Source organism: Ananas comosus, unplaced genomic scaffold (genome assembly GCF_001540865.1).
Source record: "Ananas comosus cultivar F153 unplaced genomic scaffold, ASM154086v1, whole genome shotgun sequence".
NCBI classification, from domain to species: domain Eukaryota; kingdom Viridiplantae; phylum Streptophyta; class Magnoliopsida; order Poales; family Bromeliaceae; genus Ananas; species Ananas comosus.
Genome location: NW_017893328.1, coordinates 39278 through 60799, shown reverse-complemented (window position 1 = coordinate 60799; position 21522 = coordinate 39278). Strand labels below are relative to the sequence as shown.

The 21522-nt window shown below is 40.2% G+C and overlaps 3 protein-coding genes across 6 annotated transcripts; 1 reads left to right on the top strand and 2 right to left on the bottom strand.

Annotated features, from left to right (window-relative positions):
- Nucleotides 1-357: 357 nt before the first annotated feature.
- LOC109705620 (GPI mannosyltransferase 3-like) lies at nucleotides 358-21433 on the top strand. Of its 4 annotated transcripts, none has more exons than XM_020226366.1 (9): nucleotides 359-538; nucleotides 917-1011; nucleotides 18888-18992; nucleotides 19100-19386; nucleotides 19645-19926; nucleotides 20032-20227; nucleotides 20429-20580; nucleotides 20670-20832; nucleotides 21015-21433. In XM_020226366.1, the coding sequence occupies exons 4-9, from the start codon at nucleotides 19127-19129 to the stop codon at nucleotides 21096-21098; spliced, it is 1137 nt and encodes a 378-aa protein (XP_020081955.1). In that variant the 5' UTR covers nucleotides 359-538; nucleotides 917-1011; nucleotides 18888-18992; nucleotides 19100-19126; the 3' UTR covers nucleotides 21099-21433. The 4 variants fall into 4 exon arrangements, with proteins under 4 accessions (XP_020081957.1, XP_020081955.1, XP_020081954.1 ...); XM_020226365.1 differs by lacking the exons at nucleotides 359-538; nucleotides 917-1011 and adding exons at nucleotides 17854-18409; nucleotides 18499-18616; XM_020226368.1 differs by having other exon boundaries at nucleotides 358-538; nucleotides 18888-19386.
- On the bottom strand, nucleotides 3805-4654 carry LOC109705622 (auxin-induced protein 15A-like). The gene has a single exon (XM_020226370.1). The coding sequence runs from the start codon at nucleotides 4332-4334 to the stop codon at nucleotides 3957-3959; it is 378 nt and encodes a 125-aa protein (XP_020081959.1). The 5' UTR covers nucleotides 4335-4654; the 3' UTR covers nucleotides 3805-3956.
- LOC109705621 (actin-depolymerizing factor-like) lies at nucleotides 13449-16380 on the bottom strand. Its single transcript, XM_020226369.1, has 3 exons — nucleotides 16256-16380; nucleotides 15091-15356; nucleotides 13449-13828 (listed from the first exon to the last, which is right to left on the bottom strand). Exons 1-3 carry the CDS (start codon nucleotides 16268-16270, stop codon nucleotides 13678-13680), a joined length of 432 nt encoding a protein of 143 aa, XP_020081958.1. The 5' UTR covers nucleotides 16271-16380; the 3' UTR covers nucleotides 13449-13677.
- Nucleotides 21434-21522: the final 89 nt, after the last annotated feature.

Here is a 21522-nt window from a genome sequence, read left to right as displayed (position 1 = left end):
TTGGTCTATTTATACTGAGAAGGGTATTCTTTAACCCGAGCTTACTAGGTCAATTATTATGCTGATTTTGTGCTAGAAAAATTACGTTGCTTCATTATCAGTCAAATAACGGAACAAAAAAAATTCATATATATGCTGTCCATATCTTTAAGCCTATAGAACTGAGCTTGATTCAATCAAGCAAGTTTCGATTTTGTCATAAAATTATTTTGAATATCCCCGATTCAATAGCCGAATTCGGCAGTCTAATTGTGTCGCCACCGACTTCTTTAAGGTTATACGCGGATGCCGCACGTTTTTCGTTTTTTCTTTTTTCTTTTTTTTTTTTTTCTGTGTTTTGCTTTATCCTACTTACTAGTAGTTTCTGCAGGAAAACGCGCCGGTTTTCCTCGTTCTAATTTCAGATTTCGACTAATTGTTTCCCTTCACCAATTTCTCTTCTACGCTCCACTCGGTCCTCTTCTTTGCCTACTCTCTCAATCGCAATCTCTCCTCTCTCCCCCGCTCGTTCTTGCGAAAACAAATCCGCTGTTTCCAGGTGTGTGTAGCATCCGAGAAGTCGATTACTTGTTCTTAATCTTACTATACTGCAGTGTTAAGATGCCTCCTCCATGATTCCATCTCTATGTCCACTGTGTAGTGTAGGTATTATTTGCATCTGTTGCTGATGTATCTTCTGTCATTCGTGTTCGAATTCGCCCACGAATAGCAATGTGGGTGTTCTACCTTATTCCAGACCCTTTCATCACTAACAATATTTCGACAAATAATCTTATCAGTTTTCTGCTGCCTTGTCCAGCAGAGAACGTCTAGCTGGATCTATGTACCTAGAAAATGTTGTCTTCTCAATAGCTATGCATTAGGAATAGCACATAGACATTTGTACATTTTAACATTTATATCCTCTTTTTTGTAGGTTTCTGCATCTGCATCTTAGGCAATGAGCACGAGTTGCTGTTATTTTGCTATCAGTGTTGATATATCCGTTCATACAGTTTGTTCTTCAATCAGGTAATTAAGACTTCGCCTCTACCTGGTTTTAGCAGTTGCCGTGTCTAATTTGGGCCAAGATTTGCTATCCAGTTCATGTGGTCAATAATAACGTTTTTTGTTCAATGGACCATAGGGCTAAGTCACGCACGTCGTGTGATCATGATGTTTTTTTTACAAACATATTGTTATCTAACTCTTGGATTTGTTATATGCAATAAGTAAGACCATGGAGCAAAGCCTGTTTGGTTTAAACAACTTGGAATTTAGGCCTGATGGAGGCCTTTCATGCCGGCAGGCCTGCTATCAGATAATTGATGAAGGCCCAATAATTGCGATGATCTATAACGTGAAATGATTCAGGATTAATCCTGACAAACCACTCGCGTGCATGATGGATGTAGAGACTTGTGCCATTGAGAGGTAAGGTGAGAGATGGGGATTTGACCCATTAGATGTTCTCTTGACTGTAACCCATTAGATGTTTATGGCGGGGATTAAGCTCATGACCTCGCAGTTGAGGGTGCTTGAGGCTTGGTCTTTGATACCATGTCATCTAGAAGATTTATCTGATAGGAAATGGCACAAGATAGGTCTTAACTGATAGTGCAAATTCAGTCATTCTTATAGCTTATCAGTTTGAATAGTAGCACTGCTCATGGCATCCTATCCATGTTTTGTCTTGTGAATAATATATTCCTATCAGCCTCTTTTTTTTGAGGGAAAGGTAACATGCTACTATTTCATTCATTAGGATTATGAACTTGAGATACAGTATGAGATAACTAGGCCCCTTTTTTTTAAAAAAGAAGGTACTAGACACAATAAAGGTTCCACAAGTATCTGAATTTGCACGACTCCGCCAACAGTCGCCCAGAGGTGTGTTTCTTATTTTCGGAAATTTGCTTGTTATGCTCCAACCAGATAACCCACCGTGAGGAGGCAATGGTCATTAACTTCGTTCCCCGTAAGGTTCCTCCTTTGAGTTTACTCAACTCCCAAAGCCTTCCCACTGAGGAGCAATTAAATAGGGAAACTTTATCAAAAAATTGGCCCGCCAACAAGGCTCTTGTAACTACACAGCCCACAAAGAGGTGATCGACAGTCTCGACCTCATCCATACATAAACAACAGCCTATTCAGCCTTTTAAGGTACCTGCAGTCATGGTTGTTTAGAGATAACAAAACACACCTTGGAGATTGACCCGTATTATCCACATTTTGGTGAACATTTTGGTGTATGTTTATATCACCACTCTTTTATTAAGTTAGCGAATTTAATGATCCTTCTTTTCTGTTTGTTTTTTTGGAGTTTAATTGCTGGTAGCTGAATAGGATACTTACAAGCTGCAGCTTCAGTATAACTTTAGGATAAGTATGTTATACTTGGTAACACTCTTTGATCTCTAGAAACTCTAGTAGGGTTTAGCCATCATTTACATAGCATGACGCCAAAAAAAGATATCTTTATAGTGTAAGTTGCATAACCTAATTTCTCATCTGCTGCTGCCCGGCTCTGCCAACAGATATAGAGATTTACATGTTAATAAGTATCATTAATGCGTTGATAGTCTCTTGGGTAGTCTCTGGGATTCGTAAGATGTGCAATGTGTTTGGTGGTGTGACACCCCAACTTCGTAGGGGGTCACCCATCCTAGGACTACTCCCGTCTTAGCACGCCTACTCCCGTCTTAGCACGCTTAACTCTTTTAACCTCTTGGGCCTAGTCACCGCCCAAAATACTTAAGCCGGGTTAAGAGTTCTAGCCGTATTATATCTTATATATAGGACTATCTAGGGTCTCACAATCTCCCCCCTTTTAAGCTCTGATGTCCTCGTCAGGCTCAGACTCACAACTATCAGGCGATGTGAGACTCGTCTCGCTAACCTTGTCATTCCGACCCTGGCTCAGCCGAAACTCATCTCACGCTTCTGGCTGGTAATTGGCTCTGATACTAACTGTAACACCCCAACTTCCCAAGGGGTCACCCATCTTAGGACTACTCCCGTTCTAGCACGCTTAACTCTCTTAACCTCTTGGGTCTAGCCACCGCCCAAAATGTTTAAGCCGGGTTAAGAGTTCTAGTCCTATTATATCTTATATATAAGATTATCTGGGGTCTCACAGGTGGGATATCATAGAAAAACCATCACGTTGTTTGAAATGACAAGTTTTTTACTCGTCCTGATAAGAGAGCAGTTTCTTTCTTTCTTTCTTTCTCTTTGCAATGAGCAAAACACATCGAGTTTGACCAAGCCTGTTCTTTGAATAGTTCGCCAAGTTTGTTTTACTTGTTTTCTGAATTGCAAAATTTGCTGCATGTGTATCACCCTCCATTTGTTCTTTGGGCCAAAATTATCTGTAGATTTATGAATAAAATTAAGAAGATTTTTTAATGACCATTTGGATGGTTAGCAAGATATGCTTAGAATAGAGCAGATCATTGATCTAATTGTGTAATGCTTTGCTCCTTGCTGGACAGTTCCATTTGGAATGAAGGATTGAAGATACACATATAATTTGAATAAAATAGACCCTGAAAACTTCCTATACTAAGATAAAACAGGATTCTTGAATATGAGAATGCTGTTGAAGATTGAAGTTTAGTGTGTCCTTGAAGCCATAAGCACCATCTGATGCTAGGTTGCTAGCTCATCCAACTAAAATGTATATCGTATTCTTTCACTCTTTATTCATAACGTCTAAGTTTAGTCACTGACAAGAAAATGCGTATATATTACACCAGCTTCTGTATCTGTTTCGTAATTTATTGGGGAATATTTGTGAAAATCATTGTGAAACTTTATGTGCAATGGCAAAATGACAAGTAATAGACTGCTTATGAGGCAAGAGAGAGTTATATTACATGCTACATAGTGTACAATGTGGATGACTAGTATACTCAGTTAAGTTAAATAGCACCTAATTATTCCGCATGGAAGGCCCAGGGAAAAATGAAAGACCCTCAAAGGCATAACCACATTCTAGGTTCCTTCTGCAAACTAACGCAGTGAAGAATGCTGAGGAAGAGATCTTCCTCGCATGGTATGCAGAGCTTAGAATCTGGGCTAAAATCATACTCTTCCTCAGCTCTATCAAGCAATGCCTGAAACAAGGGGTGGTGGAGGTACGTGACTCGAATGACAAACCTCTTGTGCTCATTGCCTACGTAGACTACCATGTGGCCTTTAGGAACGTCTTTGGGGATGCTTTCTTCTTCTTGGCTTCGACCGATGAGAGCCCACCCATTGCAGCTGTATGTTGCACATGTTAGCATCTCAATACTTGGCATCCTCCACTTTGTAAGAAATGTCCCTAGGAACTTCCTCTTCAGCATGTTCATTTGTTTTCGCAACCCTCAACTCAGGCAGATAGATATTGTAGGTGGAAGTGATACCGTACGAAGGCTGATTGCGAGTATATATGGTAAGGAGTGGGGTCTGGTATCATTAATGAGAAGATTGCAGAGAGAGAGAAAGAGAGAGAGATAGAGAAATGATAGGGAGTAAATGTTTACGTGGATTGAAAGCTGTAAAGTTCTCTTGGCTTATGGAGGTATGGAGGGCAGGTAGTTTTTATGTGTGTATATCCAAGGCAGGCCTAGTGCATTCAATGGATCAGGGAGGCAGTTGCAATCTGCAACTTGCTGAATAAAACTGTACGAAAACTGTAAGGTTCTCGTATCCTCTGTGCCTCTGTGGAGGCTCCTTGAAAATCTCACTGCTTTGATCATACTCAGCACTCCACAGATAAGGTATGAAATGATACCTCAAAGATACCCTTGTTTCTTCTGACCCAATGAAACCCTTCTTCCAGGGAAACTTTTACTTCACCCTGTTCCATTATATCATCCCAGATTTACTGAAATACAATACGATATTCCAGATACATGTTTAACATTTTGCACAAAATATCACATATTAGAGGTTTTGCAGTGGTGTAAAGCTGCAGTAAAATAAGCTTGTGCATTTGAAAAGCAGACGTATGATGAAGGTTTTTTTTCTTCTGCCCAAAATAGGAGCTGTTGGGGAGATTTAATGAAAAAAATTATTGGTGCTTCCTCGTTAGACTTAAATAACAAATTGGCAAAGTAGAAGTAAGTTGTTGTGAGGTAAGAAGTCTAGAGTTTCAGAGCTTCCAGACTTCTAGTGAAAGCAGGATCACTTGTTCAGACCATAAATAAGGCTTTGTTGGGATTTGGGAGAAGCACTCACTCCACCAGGCTTTTCTGGAAGAACGAACTATAACCTTGGTTATAGCCCTACAAAGAGCCTATTATGTACGGAATCACGAGTCTCCAAATGGACAATAGACTTGGAGTTGAAAGAACGCGTATGATTTGTGGGTGCATTTTCACATTACTATATTGGATCAAAAAAAATCTTTAGACGCCCACTTCCCTGTTCTCCTACATTTACGCCCTTCTAATGTTTGGCGTATTCTTGGAGTGAACTATGTACAAGTCTACAAGACCACAGCTGTCAAATTAATTAGGTATGGGAGCCATTTCTTTATCAGGTGTCGTGTTCAATGTTTGAACGCTATTCCTTCTGAGAACCAGTAACCCACCTCCCAACGTCGTCTTCAAATCAATTGATCCACATTCCACTCTCTATGTGGTCCGTTGTAGGCTTATCCATCTCTATGCCCTCTCAGAGAGTTAAGCTCTGTATCTTCCAATGTGAACTTCTCAAGATTAATGGCCACACACGTACGGTGTACGGCAAACATCATGTTTTAATCCAGCAGCAACTCTTCAATGTTTATAATGTCTGCCTGTAATCAACATTTTCATTCTAATATGCTATTTAACTCCTACATTTAACTTTTCAAAACCCTATCAAAATAGGAAATAGGTTCTTTTCAAATGAAATTGTTAACTGAGCTAAATCATGTGTCCAAATAAATTCCTAGAAAATAAAGTCCCCAATCACTGACCTTTTCTTTTTTTTTAGTTTGAAGGGTTCATGGTTACTTGGTTCTTGTTGGATTACGTTTTTGTTCCGGTTCGCTCCGGCCTGTTTAAGCTGTTAACTACATTCAAGGTCTCCTATGTAGCAGATCCCGATGTCCCCACTTTGGATAGGTAAGTGTCAATTTGACTTGGCTTCTAAAAAAATCTTTCTAATATTGAAAATGGGTAACTATATATTTTGCCAAAAGAAGTTTTGAAGTTTCTCTCATGGCGTAGAGTTTTTTTTCTTTTCTTTTTTTTTTCTTTTTTTTTTCTTTTCTTCTGGGCAAGAGAGAGAAAGGTAGCAAGCTATCCGCTTCGTTCATGTTTTAGAAATAAACTCAGCTAGAAATATAACACAATTATGCTTTAAACTTGGGACCTCCGGTACTAACCATCGAGCTCTTAGCCAACTACACTAGGTATAGTCGGTCTCTCGTGGTGTATAGTTGAACTGAATTTTTATCTGCTGATTCTAAATGCTCTAATTAAAAGTTTCTGCTTTTGCTGCAACCAAAATTAGTTTCGGAAGGAATTTAGAAGAAAAGGCTGCCTTGAATTATCTTACAGGAATAACAGTTCTGCTAGCTCTTCTGTCATCTCCTGCAGGACTTTAGACAGTTATCAGCAGCTCAGTGAAATGCAGGCCTGCATAACGAGGATTATGGTTTTTTATACATTCGGTGTAGTGCATGTGATACTGTGGATAGAATAGAATAACTATTGTTTGTTTCCTCAGCGGAATCATTCAGTGTATAACAGTTATGCACAGAAATATAGAGACTAGCAGAATAACTCTTCTCACATGCAGTATCATAAATGCTCTATGCGATGCTAATTGGTTAGCTAGGCAGCAGTTTGCCTTTCCAAAATGAAAGATTAGGTAGACCATAAAAGGAAACTGGCAGGGCCTTAAGTTGAAGAGCCATCCATGGCCATGTGTAGATTCTTTAGGCTTGAGGTTAATTATTTAAAATTGGTCATTCTCAAGGATGACTTACATGTCTGTTAAGCTAAGCCAATCCACTGTACCAGATAAGTTGCCTAGGGCACCGCCTCTATGCCGGGGCTTCAAATTTTTCCGGTGCTTTCTCTGGACTCATTGCCCTTGGTGTCTGCAGATTTAATAGTATAGAGTTAGAAGCGGTTCTGGGAATATAGAACCTCCAGACAGTTTAGCATCGTATTGACATGAATGTTATACTATTCTTGATTAGATTCTTTATAACTTTGCAAGTCTCAATGGAATTAAATTGTTATAAACTCATATAAAATATCTGTTCTAGATAATACTTTTTCACGATGGAATTGAATTCCCTTTTAGGAAATACTCAAATCTCCCATGTGCCCGTTAGTGGTGGAGAGAGAAACGAAGGGGGTGTGGAATTACGGCACACAGATTGAGCCCATGCCAACCCTGGGATGGATTGTTAGGCTGGTTTGGGTATTACAAGTGATGCTCGTTACGACACGTCATCTGCAATTCTACTACATTGTAGCGACCCTAGTTACATATACATCATCCAAACAATGAATGACCAAACTCTATCAGATCTGATCCACTGAATTAGTATGGGGACGAAAGAGCCCATCATCCTTTCCAGCCGTACCGTAGCTGTCTCCACTCGCTGGACAGAGCAATTTCAAAATTGTACTTAGGGACTGTTTTTACTCAGATTGATTTTACACATAATACGGTGAAAAACTAGTCCTAAGCTTTCTTAATTTAAGTGTTGTAGATTTGTATTCGTCAACTCTATCTAGTCCATGCATGTATTTTGTGAATAGGCGCATCCAGATTCCAGACTAGGCATGAGTAGCAAAAATTGCAGTCACAAGTTGGATTAAGGAATCTTCGGTCTTACTGCATGTCATAGTGCTGTTTGGTTGAGTACATTTTGAACATTACTGCTAGAAAAAAAATATCACAGGACCCATCACTTACTGTTACTTCTCGCTTTCCAGATTCTAGTATCATCTCTTCTGCATATAGGGTGCACCTCACCATCAGGCAGTGTGCTCTGCCTGATGAGATCAACGGACGGGATCTGAAGCGGTAATCTGTAGGGAATCAAAGAGGCATGTCCGCATATGAGGAATCAACCATTCGGTACATAAGGATGGGCCCTGTTCCGCACGTACATGCTTTGAATTGTCATTTAAAGCCTTGCAACTTTGAAACATTCCCAATGCAGCAAAAATAGTGAGCTATTTTAAGATCTGTTACTTGTCATTATTACGCTGAGTGGCCTCGGCCCTCGTAGCATTATTGCCACTAGGTTCTTACTTCTCAGATGAAGTCCATGTGTTCCTATATTTTACAACCCAAGTGTCCAATATATTATTATAATTTCTTTAATTAGTTGGATTCAGAGTTGAAATCAAGCGTATCTTCACAATTTTCTTTCTTAAGAAGATATAGATGGTACAGTTCCCTCTCCTTTTCTCCGAAATGGAAGTCCGTGGGCAGTGTTCGTCTGAAACATTATACCTAAGGCCAGATCAGATCGCCGGCATTTCTTCTGCTTTACCTGTTTTCCTATTTTGCGAGGTGAAGAATACCATATGCATAAATTACTACTGTTGCAAACTATTGATGGGCGTTTGGAGTCCTCTGTACATTTATTTGGAACAAATTCAAGGTAGTCTCGTGATAGCTATTATTATCTGCATAGGAACGGGCCCGGATCTGTGATTTTGGGCCGTATTGGGCTGATCGTGTTGTTCTCGTAAGTTCAACCAAACCTCTATCGTGGCTGTTAGTTAGGTTAAATATTGCTCAGCTTTTCGAAGTCCATCATGGGCGCGAGAGTGGCACAAAAGAATCTTTATAGTTTATACACATTACACAATGCTGGAATAGAAATTTATTAGTATTTGTTAAGGCCACGGTTGAATGTACAGGTAAAGACTCTGTAGAGTTTACATTCTATGCTTTAGATCTGAATAAAATAGAAATTTTTGTAACTCGGTAAAATTTTACAGCTTCACGCTATACAATTTTATAAAATTTCTAATTCCAAAAATTACGTCATTATAATATTTGAGACCCTTCCATACCACTATGAGTTTTTAGCGGGTTGGGTGAAATTGGCCCGGCTCGCTGAGCTGGGTGGGCCCCCAAAAGGGAGGTCCAAAAAACTCTGGCCTTATTATGGACTTAATGGACTAGCTGGGGCGTACTCCCAGCCTTTGACAGGCCTAGCGGCGCCTCAATTAATTGCTACGGATAATAAACGGGGAAATCTTAAATTGTTCTCTAATCCATTCATCTTCGTCCAGCTTTATAATTTTAAAAATTCTGAGATTTCATCTTTATATAATATGTTATCGATCTCTTATATGAAAATTAGTTGTATCCATTTTTGGAAAACAAATCAAAGTTGAACAAAAAAAGAGACTCAACTCGATAAAAAAATTCTGAGATAGTTTTGAGATTTGACTTCATAGAGATTATGCTCTATAAAAAAATCAAGACTTATTCCTCTATAACTTTCACTAACAAGGACGGCCTATCTATTTAGACTGCAGGAGTAAGCTTCCCAATCTAATAATCTAATTTTTATGTTCGCTAAAGCCAATCAAATTCTCTCAATAAGCTATTTGTAAGGGCCATAACCCAAAACATCCAAAGAACTTTTAAACCGATGTACTGTTCAAAATTACTACAAAGTCGACTAAAAGAGAAAATCAAGAACTTAGCATGCACAAATTTCACTCCACAGTAACAGACGCTCTCCGGGGAAAACTAAAAGAAAAAAATAATAAAAACTAATTTCGGCGACAAAGAAAGATCCCAAAATATTCTCTTTTTCTTTTTTTGTTTTTGTTTTGTTTTTTTATTTTTTGAAGAGAGAGAGAGAGATCCCAAAATTCTCTCATCACGCTATGGTCAGGCGTAAACACATATCGCCCTTCTTCGATCGGCCTACTTACTAACTCAAACCAAGCGCCTCTTCCAAGAGGCCCGGACGGTGAAATCCATACTTGCCGAACTGTACTATGTAAAACGTATATAAAATAATCGAACGAATCACGCCGTCGCTATGTATCTTCGGAGAGGATTTGATCCAGAGGCTTTGTTTGCTCCAACTGATGTTCGCTTCCGTACTCCACCAAGCTTCGAATCGCACGGATGCACTACACGAATTCAATGCAAGAACAACAAATTAGTATCTAATCTATCCATAATGAATAATGACGACCTGCTTATTTCGATGTCGGAAGAGCTCGGAGAATTACTTAAGGACTTGCTCGCGAAACCTTCGGGAGACGTTCCGCGCTGCAGAGCATCCTCCGGTAGTGAGATTCCTTGGCGGCGGCGAAACACCGCCGAACACGCGCGCGTCGGGACCGCAGTTCCCGCGCATCAACGCCGCGAAGATCTCGCCGGAGCCGCCGAAGAAGGGTGGATCCGGCGATGCATCATGTGAGACACCACCCCGGCGCTCCAGCACGTCACCTTCTCGCCCGTCTGTGCCGCGGCCAGCACCTCGGTGCGCCAACGTAGTAGGCGTCCCACACCCCCGCATCGCCCGCCGTCCCCGAACCACTCTCCGCCGACCAAAGTTCCGCGGAGCCGAGCTCCCGCGCGCGTCGAACAGCCACGTTGTCGGCTTCACGCTCGCGGCGCACACCCCAGCGGCGGTGGCACGCCGCAGTCGCCTCGGCCAGCGCTGCCGAACGCGCCGCCTCGCCTCCGGGAGCGGCGGCGCGCCACCCCGAGATGCGGTTCGAAGAGGTCGGCCCCTGGCAGAGGTTGAGCACCAGGTGGCGGAGCCCCCTCCTCGTTGCGTCGTGGATCCCCACCACTGCGGGTTTCCCCTCAGCGCGAGAGGTTGAAGCTCGCTCTCGCGCTTCGGGCGCAACGCGCGGATCCCCCGGGTCGCCCAGCAGCGATTTGTCGATCGACTTCACCGCGAAGGCCTCGCCAGTCTCGCGCGAGAAGGCCAGCGGAAAGACGGGTGCGCGAATCTCCCCCGCCGATCTCGTCGCGCGACTTCTAGTCGGGTTCAAGCCCTGCTCAATACTAATAACTCTCTCCTGCCGATCTCTCGATCTCTTCTACGCACCTCCCTTCTTTCTTCTCTTCTCTTAATTTGCTAGACTAGGCTATTGATTTAAGATTATATCTCTCTCTCTCTGCCCAGGAGGCAGCATGCCCTCGTGTATTGTTGCTATCTTTGTAGAGAGAGAGAGAGAGGAATAAGGGGAGATGGTTGTAGGGATCGGTAGGCAGAGAAAAATATTCTATACCTTTCTTCTAAGCGTTGCGTCAGATTTCTGATCCGACGGCTGTAGCGCGCCTGAACTTGCAAAGCAATGATGTCTGTCATCGTAACCGCCCCGCTTTCCCAAGTGATGCTGGCAATTTTCTCGGCTCAGCCGAATAGCGCCGCTAGCCCGGTGATACCAAGTCCCACCCTCGCCTGACCCGCGAGTGTTGGTTTCCGAATTCCGAGGGAAGATTCTAACGAGGCTCAGCCCTTTTCGATGCAGTTTCGGGACCCGGGCGTCGTAGCCGCCGTCTGCTTCCATATCCACGTGTGACAGCGACGGCGGATGTCATCCTGTAGGCTCAAAGGCTGGCTGATGTAACAGTACGAGCTTCTCCAAGTCTCACTCCAGCGCTCACACGCCACCGTGCTTTTCTGTTAGTTTTTATCCCCACACCATGTCTCTCTCCGATCCTAATTATGTCGAATTGTGACGAATTGACCCATAATTAATATCGGACCAACCGTAGCCCAAACGTAACCACGAATGAAACCACATATACATCGCTATCACCATGAATCGATTTTTAAACCCAGTTGAGAAAGGAAGCATGATTCCGGGATATTTTTATTGCAAAAGCAAAATGTTTTTTTGAGAATGGTAGCTACGCACAGACAACATCAGTACTAATATAAAAGTTCATACATTGTATTATATCAAATCATAATTTAGATGTTTTAGAGAGCAAAAACAACAGTAGCGGCCTGGTTGATTAAATGATTGTACATTAGCCTTTGGGCTTCTCTTAGGAAAAATAACCCCAAAAAAATCAGAAACAATGGTTTGATTAATAGCATTAAATTAGGTTTTTTTTTTTTTTTTTTTGAGAACGAAATAGTGAGCTACCTGCTTCATTCATTAAGATAAATGAATTAGGCATATAGGATGGAGGCAAAATTAGGTAGGTTTTTAAACATCATATTTGGATAAGATTATATGAATAATTTCTGTACTTTTTATAAGGTAGTGTGACTCTGTAATATAGTCATTTTGTTCGAAAGCTCTTTGAGCCATCATCAATGGGTCTAGGGAACAGCTAGTTTATTATAAAACTATTTCAGACACCTCACCTCATTAACCTGCATCATATAAGTAGCTATCTTTATTCATTTTATACAAATTCCGGTGATATAATAACACGACTGGTGCATTATTGGCCATATTTAATCCTTTAATTTCTTGTATATAATACTGCATATATATACATTAAGTATAACCGTGACAAAATGGCACACGTCGGTACGTCTCTATAACATAACATTTATTTCGTATTATTAAGGTTGAGGGAAAGTTGTAAATACTGACAAATATATTAATTTAGAAAAGCAAATAGAGAAAAATGCATGCTGGGACTCGACACCGAACAATTTGCTTATGTATGCACTGATTGATGCATTTATATACAAAATTCCAAGACGAAACTCATAGGTCAGCATTGTCTTTAGCGTTTTAAGTACCTCCAAAGATGAGATTCTCACCTAATCACATATCGCACTTCTCCTTTTCTTGTGGGAAATATTACGTAACTGGCTGAGCTGATAAGACACGGTTTATTTTACTTGGTGGGTGATTAAGAAGCCATTATATTCAAATGATGCGTCTGCAATCTAGGAACAGTTTTCCAATCGTCTGTTCTGATCCCTAATTGGATAGGGAATCCGACGTGATGCTAGGAAATATGTATGTGGTAAAGGTATATAACTTTCTTTGTAATTAGTAGAACAGGGGCCATTTCAATTGATCTCGTTTCCTAGATATCTCCTCTAATTTGTGGTGGATGTGGATACTGAATGCCGGATTATCTAAATCCTGTTGAAAATAAAATTTTATTAGTTTCTGTAGGAATTAACAGAAGTAATTACATGAAACTTCTTAGTCAATAAATAAGTTATGGAACTAATCAAATGCCTGTTGACTATTGAGAAAGGGAGTAGGGGTGAAGCTGATATATCTTTTCCATAGATGAGAAATAAGAATACAGTTATGAACAAAAACAATGTGAAACCTTCCATAAGTAGCAGCTTTTTCTGCTGGTAAAGTGAGTCACCATTCGAGTTTACAATTATTTTGGAGACCAAAAACATCATACTTTGCTGTTTTATCTTACTTCATGTACTTGCATCGATGAAATTATCAGCCAATTCGTCAGCAGACCTTTTGCAACAGGATACTGACAAAACAATATCAATATCAATATCAATAATTTGGAGAAACGAAAAACAAATCTGAGGAGAAAAGGAGATGCTTGATTTGCACTGTATTTCATACATTAGTCATCTCAAAATCACAACTAAAGTAGCACTCCACTCAAAGGAAAAATTAATTTATAGTAAAACAAGGTCAGATGCCATAAAACTAATGATCTTCTTAAACAAGTAACTATTTTTCATGACGACATAAAGTACTAGACAACCTAGAAGTAGATATTGCACATGATGCATATTTTCTTATAGTCTTAATTCGCTCGCTCTCTGAGAATGTCCAAGTCCATCTCCGAGGGGTCAGTAGCCTGGATCTCATAATGAACGCCATCGAGCTCATGGCGGAATCTACTCTTTGATGTGGCATATAGCATCTTGGCGCGGATGCGGGAGGTTGACGGAGACCTGTCCACCAGTCAAAAATCAGTGTTCAACTGTACATGCTATATGAAAGAGTGAAAAAAAAAAAAAAGGAAAGAAAAAAAGATTAAAGGTGAAGCATATGCCTTGAGGAATTATCAAATAGGAGAAAAGTGCAGCAGAGTTGTGAAATAGGTGTCACATAATTAGACACTACTGTTTCCATTAAAAAATTCAATTAAGCTCTGGGAACAGAAACACCTCACTATACACCAACACTGCAACCAACTAAATTGCGATACATGCACACTGCTCACAATCGGCATGCATTTTTGGCAGGCAGTGACCAACAACATTATGGGAGAAGAAAAAGGAAAGAGAACGATAGATTTGGAAAGATCTCATGGATTGCTCATGCATGTATGACCATCATTTTCATTATTGTCACACCTAGTATTAGAACACATGGTCCTTTGTCTCCATAACCTCTTACCGTAAGTACTATTGTTCATGCATAAGTATGAATTTCTTGCCTCACAAAAACACAACAAAAAGCTTTTACCCTCTGTCTTCCTTCTATTGCTTAAAAAATTATGCATTACATAAGGTAACATTGTCTAAATATTCTAAATTTTGTCGACAAGCAGATTAATAGTATCACTTACACTTTTTTGTAATGCATCAATATTTTCTCATGCTATTAGGTTTATATCATGCAATTTTTCTGAGGTCACCTTATTGAACATGGGTGACATTGGACAGTTCACATCCTTGTCAAGTGACTAAAGAACACTGCATACTATGCAAAACCTCAAATGTTAACAAGACCACTCTTGAGTGAATAAGAAAGAAGATCATTCTTGATTCTTGAGTGCACAAGAACGTAAATGCATTTCATTAAAACTTTTAGTGCCAACATATTTTATAGCAGCTAATAGTTCTCCATGGCTTAGTTTGATTTAAGTACAAGACGTTTTCAATTAGCTAGCTGCAAGTCAAGTTACACTTGATGGTATCAATATTTTAGAATAAGATCATCTCGCATTCGGTTACTACGAATAAGTGGATACAAAAAAAAAAGTTGCTTAAAATCAACTTTGGCCAAAATAAAAAAGAAAAACCCATAACTACCCCTGAGGCACATAATTGCTCTTTAGCAAGGGCATGGGCTTATCAAGCCCTTAAAGCAGCCATATGTTGCTTGCAGAAAAGCAGTCATTAGTTCAATGGAATCTCAATATGTATATGATTCATCAGATAAGAGTACTGGTACATGCGAAGTATATAATAGTGAATGAAAGACTAACCATGCAATGAAAAATATCTTGCTCTTCTGACAGTTCTCTTCAGTCACAAAATCAAGGTCGTATACAGCATATCTGCAATCATCCTCAGGCAGCGAAGCAGTGAGATCATCATAAGTCTCACCCGGTGCCCCAGTCTTCTCTACAACAACCTCCTTTTTGTTTTCATCAATCTTATATATTACATAGCGGTGCAGCTTCTTCCTCTGCAGCTCCACAAAAGTGTCTCTGCTGTGGTCAGCTACTCCCATGCCAGAAGATGCATTCTTCTGCATATCAGTCAAAAGCTTTGCATTCAATCTCTGTTAGAGAAAGCTAAATATTTGTCTCCATAATGCACATACCTTGAGAGGTATGTAGGCAAGGTTTCATCAAGGGTCTGTTCGGATGTGGAACAGCTAGGATGGTAATAACATGAGCCATATTTTATTGTGATTGAAACCTAGGAGCTTGATTTGTGGCTATTGTGAAATCTTAAAAATTATGATTTTTCAGAAGTGTACATTCTGTCATCTATGTTGTGATTTATCATATTCGACAAAAATGAATCGAGAACTGTATGTACTATGCAGTCGCATGTGTAGTTTCATACTCCCTGCCAACCAATTACCACATGCCCATGAATAAACAGAAGAGATATGCTCATGCATCCTGGTAACAGATACGGAGCCTTAAAGCTTCCAAAGCAGAGTGCATAATCGGCACTAGCTGCCCTCATCAAAATCCTGCTTAAAGTAGGATTTCCATCTAGGCTTAAAATAGAGAGAGGACAAAATCAGTCAAGATTAAGCAACAGGGAATAACATACGAGCTAGATCCGAAGGTCCAAAGAATCTGTAGCACTAGACAAATTAAGAAGTCGAATAAAATTTTACTAAATGTTGAAACAAAATGAACCCTAACAAAGGATTCAGAAGAGAGATGAAGTAGCAGGAATCATTATTCAATTAAATATGCCCTAATTTATCACGATCGGCAAGCGATTTGGAAAATAACAATCGCAACCGGGCGCTGTGGAGAGTTAGCTCTTCTCAACGAAGAAGAGATCGAGCAGATCCAACAAATATTTGATAAACCAAAATCACAATCCATATAGAGGACATTAAACTCCTAGTAATTAGACATGATCTACGTAAAAGGGAAGAAGCGATAGTGATTAAGCGCGCACCATTCGGAACGACATGATTTCGTGCTTCGATCTTTTCCCGAGAAGAAGAAGAGGAAGAAGAAGGAGAGAGAGAGAGAGAGAGAGAGAGAGAGAGAGAGAGAGAGAGAGAGAGCAAAGTGGCGAAGCAAACGGCGAGAAATAATAAATAGGCTAAACAAAAGGATTTAATTAGATTTAAGGGGATGGGCGCCGCGTCTCGAGACGCATCCGCGAGATTAGATAGAACAGCGTAACGCATATCCAAATCCAGTAGATTGTTGCCACGTTGGTGCTCGAAGATAAATTATTTCGCTAAAAATCTGATGCCTGTGGGTTGATGTTGGGAGTGGGTCCCACGTTTGATACATCACCAACCGCCCGAAGGGAAATCCGACGGTGTCGATTGGTCCTGCTACCGACCCCAAAATTGGATTAGCTCGTCCCTCTGTACGATGCCGTGCTTCCAATCCTAATAAAAATATATTCTCGGTTATTTGTGAGATTTAAAAATATTATTATTATTATTATTATTAGAGTAAAGCTACTGTACTATAACAAATATAGAGATTCTGATACAATTTTTTTATTCTTAGATCAGTCTTTTTAATTATTTTTAATTTTTAAATTAATATTATTATTATGTAGGAACCAGCCAACTCTAGAAATACTATTCAATTCTAAAATGAACCTAATCGTACAATTTTTTATTTAAGGATCAAAAAATTAAAAATATTAAATTTTTGGCTAAATTATAGAAAAATCTCTGTAATAACCCGTATTTTCATTTTTCTCTCCTGACATTTAAAAATCTACACTTTGCCCCTTGTAAAATGAAAAATATTCACAAGGGGTTACGGTGTGAAAAATGACCATTTTGTCCGTCGTCATTTTCGTCTTCTTCCTCATCTTTCTCATTCGTCCCTTCGATCGGCTGTGATTCCCACCTCAATCGGTCGTGATTTTTTGCTCCCCTTCTCCTCCTGCACCCTCGCCGCCCCTCGATTTCGACGATAGTAGGGAGGAAATCGAGGTGGGTGTTGATGGAGAGGTAGGCAGGGACAACGAGAGCGAAGGCAAGGCGGCGGAGGAGGGCGAAGGGGATATGGGCGAGGGCGAGGCAGTGGAGGATGGCGAGGCGGCGAGCCGGAGGGAGGCGAAAGCAACAAGGAAGAGAGCGGAGGGGTATTTTCGGCATAAAAAAATATTTTATAACGGACCCTAACGGAACTCTGACGGTAGGGGGTGAAATACACATTTTTTATTTTACAATAAGGAAAAATAAAAAAACGATTATTACAGGAGATTTTCTGTAATTTTGCCTAAATTTTTTATGCTTTTGACAATATAATAGCTCTACGCTTATTATTATTATTATTATTATTATTATTATTATTATATATAATATTCAAAAACAAAAGGAAAAAAGGGAAGAGAAAGATGGCTCTGCCTCTGCCTCTGCGTGGAATCAACGCAGTCGGGTGCGAATGAGGCCCGAAGTCCACCGTCCATTGCTCCTGGTCAACCACAACAGTAGAATTAATAATAATAATAATAATAATAATAATAATAATAATAATAAAGAGTTTTTTTTCCGCGATTTTAATAGTCTCGTAGAATCCGGCAAAGCGGGAGGTATCGCTACCGACTACACAACTCCGCCTTAAAATGTCGGCCGTCATAAAGTGTCGTCGCCGTAATCTTCCCAAGTCTCAGCCTCCTTCATAGCTCAACCCCCCCCTTCCCCACTCCCTCCTCCACTCTGTCTCTCTCTCTCTCTCTCTCTCTCTCTCTCTCTCTCTCTCTCGCACGTAGGCGACGACGGAGGGGGGCACCTCTACGGCGGAGAAACCCTAAACCCTTGGAGATGAGCCTCCGACGACGATCCAACCCTGCGCCCTCGGGAGGAGCCGTGGATCCGATCCCACCACCCTCCGATCTCCATCGACGAGGAGGAGGAGGAGGAGGAGGAGGAGGAGGAGAAGATGAAGAAGTAGCAAACGAACATCGGAGGATCTCGTTGTCTTGGCGGATCTCGAGCGCCGTGTTCCGCTCGGAGATTAGGGTTTGGGTGATCTCGCTCACCTTCCGCTTCGCCAATGCGCTGCTGGTGCAGACCTACTTCAACCCCGATGAGCACTGGCAATCCCTCGAGGTCGCCCACCGCATCGTCTTCGGGTATACCTCTGTTTCCTGCTTCGTCTATTCTCGTCTTAATCGGTTCCTACTCGTCAATAAGCTCTTTAGTGGTTTTTGTTGGGGGATAGATATGGGCATCTTACGTGGGAGTGGAAGCAGGGGATCCGAAGCTACCTTCATCCTCTACTTTTCGCTTTGCTTTATAAAATCATGGCTTTTCTTCGCTTGGATACTCCTTTGTTCATGGTAACTACTCTTTCAACCATTCCACTAGTTACGTGGTAAATTAATTTCCGTAATTTGTTTCAAAAAAAATAAATTTTCTATTATTTGATTGCGTGTGTTTGTGTGTGAGAAAACGTTACAATATATGTTCCTTTTCACTGAACGTGCTGGGAGAACATTACAATCGTGCTGATATAAATCCTTGATATTAGCCGGATCCTATGTTTTAGATGCAATTTTACTTCCCTGTTTTGTGGAGCTTTGTTTAAGACCTATTTTGAACTTTTCTAAGGTGAAGGCTCCGCGGCTCCTGCAAGCCGTTTTTGCATCGGTGGGAGATCTCTACCTGTTCAAGCTTTCTAAACTTGTCTTCAATGAACATGTTGCACGATGGGCGGTATCCTTTTCTTTTTATTTATTTTGATCAACTAAAGAATTCTTGATTTTGTTTTACTGGAAGTTGACTGCTAGTGTCTTGGAGATGACCTTAACCCTCTGATACAGCTCTTTTCTCAGTTTGTGAACTGGTTCATGTTCTTCTGTATTACTCGAACTTTATCAAATAGCTTGGAAACGGTGCTGACCATAACAGGACTGTTCTATTGGTTTTCATCAATTACTTCCTCAAAGCAAGTTCCAGTTGCTTCAAGGAAGTTGGCTTTAATTATTGCAGCATTGGCTTGTGCTGTTCGGCCTACAAGTGCTATAACATGGCTATATGTCGGGTTGCTGGATCTCATTGGGATGCAGTCAAAATTGCAATTTCTCTTCCTTGACATAATCCCAGTAGGGTAGGTCAAACCCACAGGCCACAGCATAGTTAATCGTAGTCCCAATCAGAATGCATGGTTATATCTCATTTCTGATCATTGAATTCATGTGTTGACATAGGATTACTCCATTCTGATTCAGACTATGATCAACTAATTCATGGATGACTCATTTTCTTCGGTGTTACCTTTAAGATATGCACATTCTTTTTGTCATGTCTTTCAATTCTGTTTTTGTTGTATTTTATTTTATTCTTGGCAATTTTCTGGTGTTAACAGGGTTCTAGTGCTTGCAGCTACATGCTTATTGGATAGGTGGATGTATGGGTCATGGATTATTGTGCCTCTTAATTTCCTTAAATTCAATTTTCTTTCTTCCGGAGGGGATTACTATGGAACCCATCAATTTCATTGGTATTTCACCCAGGGATTTCCCTCCATGATTTGGAGTTTCTTACCATTTTCGGTCATTGGCATTATAAAGTCAAAAGAGTGGAGGCTTTCAGGCCTGATTGCTTGGGTTTTAGGAGTTTATAGTGTTCTTGGTCACAAAGAATTCAGGTATGGACGTTGATCACGTTAAATCAACATGTAGTAATGTTCTTCATTTTAAGTTTATCTTTTCCGCTAATGTATGATAAGACAAAATATGTTTGGGTATGATAGGTTTGTTCTTCCAGTGCTACCTATAGCACTGATGTTCTCTGGATACTGCTTAGCAGCAATGTCAAAACCTGATATGCCAGATACGAAGAAAAGCCCAGATAATCGAACAATACATAAATCAAGGGTGCAACTTGCTGTTCTTTTCCTCGTTGTAACCAATATACCAATGGCCCTATATATGTCCTTAGTTCATCAGGTGAGAAAATAGGGTTACGTAATAATTTTTTTTTTTACTACTGTTCTCTCAGAACAGCTCTAAGTAAACTTGTTAATTTCTTGGATAAATTGAGCATTTCTCTATAAATTTAGCATTTCTTTTTTTCTGTTGCTATTGTAGTTGGGGTGGAGTTTTCTTTTGCATTTCTTTTGTACTTATGTGCGAATTTGCCCCAGCCAGAGAGGAACTGAAGATGCCATGTCTTATTTATCAGAAGAAGCCCACTATGGAAGAGTGAAGAGTATTCTATTCCTCATGCCTTGCCACTCTACACCTTATTACTCCACCTTACATTGCAACCTGCCGATGCGCTTTTTGGACTGCACACCCAGGTTGAGAATTCTCTGAAATCTTTGCTATTTGTTCAAAGTATTATGGGCTTTCAATATTCATCTCTGATTTGGTTTCTTCATGTCAACAGTGATGATAGGGCAATCCTGGATGAGTCGGACCAGTTCATGTTGGATCCAGCTGATTTTGTGACTCACATGTTTAGGAATGTTTCTTTACCCAGCCACTTAGTGTTATTTGATTCTCAAGAAGTCCATCTTCGTGGGCTTCTAATTAGTCATTCCTTTCAACAGGTAAATCTCCTGTCAATTATTTTCTGTTACCTATTTGTTGCTCATTTTGCACTGCAGATTGTTGTCTGCTTATATGGTTGGTGCATAATTTGTTGCCCAACCTTATTAAACATTATCATTTTGAGAGATTATTATAGCCATTCTAGTTGGTCATTTTTTAATATACTTGTGACATTTGACAGGTAAAGAGATTTTTCCATGCTCATTTCAAAGTTGACCGAGACCTTCAAGGCTCTGTTGTTGTTTATGCTCGGAGAGATCTGTGATAATTGATGGCCCGCTGCCCTCTGTCAGGCTTGTCTCAGACTCTAGTCTTCTGACGACTGCTTGATTTTTTGTAGAATTCATCATTGTAGCTCAATTCTAGTGATTTATTTTTGGAATCTAGACGATTTTCTTTCCGATGTAAAATTAAATTTGAATGAATAGAATTTTCTTATTTTGTATAGATACATTTTAGAATGTGGTGCTTTATTGGTGAACAGGCTTGTGTTTTGAAGCCTTAAAATGTTGTCACCTCTGTATACCTAACATGATTTACTTTTAAACTATTTGGCTTTCGAGCAAACGTTAAAAATATTATGTGGCCACATTTATCTGATCTTTTGTTATGTTTGTTGAATAATGCTGAGATAGCACACTGCAAAAATACGAGTTTGGCTCATTCTTAGTACGTACTGGGTGCCTTGC

Excerpts from the sequence above, each read along its gene's own strand:
- LOC109705622 (XM_020226370.1), bottom strand. The coding sequence starts at position 4,334 with ATGAACATGCTGAAGAGGAAGTTCCTAGGGACATTTCTTACAAAGTGG.
- LOC109705621 (XM_020226369.1), bottom strand. Across the intron at positions 13,829-15,090 it reads AAGATATTTTTCATTGCATG|GTCTCCGTCAACCTCCCGCA; the intron begins GTTAGTCTTTCA and ends ACTGGTGGACAG.
- LOC109705620 (XM_020226365.1), top strand. The coding sequence starts at position 18,099 with ATGAGCCTCCGACGACGATCCAACCCTGCGCCCTCGGGAGGAGCCGTG. Across the intron at positions 20,228-20,428 it reads ATATGTCCTTAGTTCATCAG|AGAGGAACTGAAGATGCCAT; the intron begins GTGAGAAAATAG and ends TGCCCCAGCCAG. Across the intron at positions 20,833-21,014 it reads TTAGTCATTCCTTTCAACAG|GTAAAGAGATTTTTCCATGC; the intron begins GTAAATCTCCTG and ends GACATTTGACAG.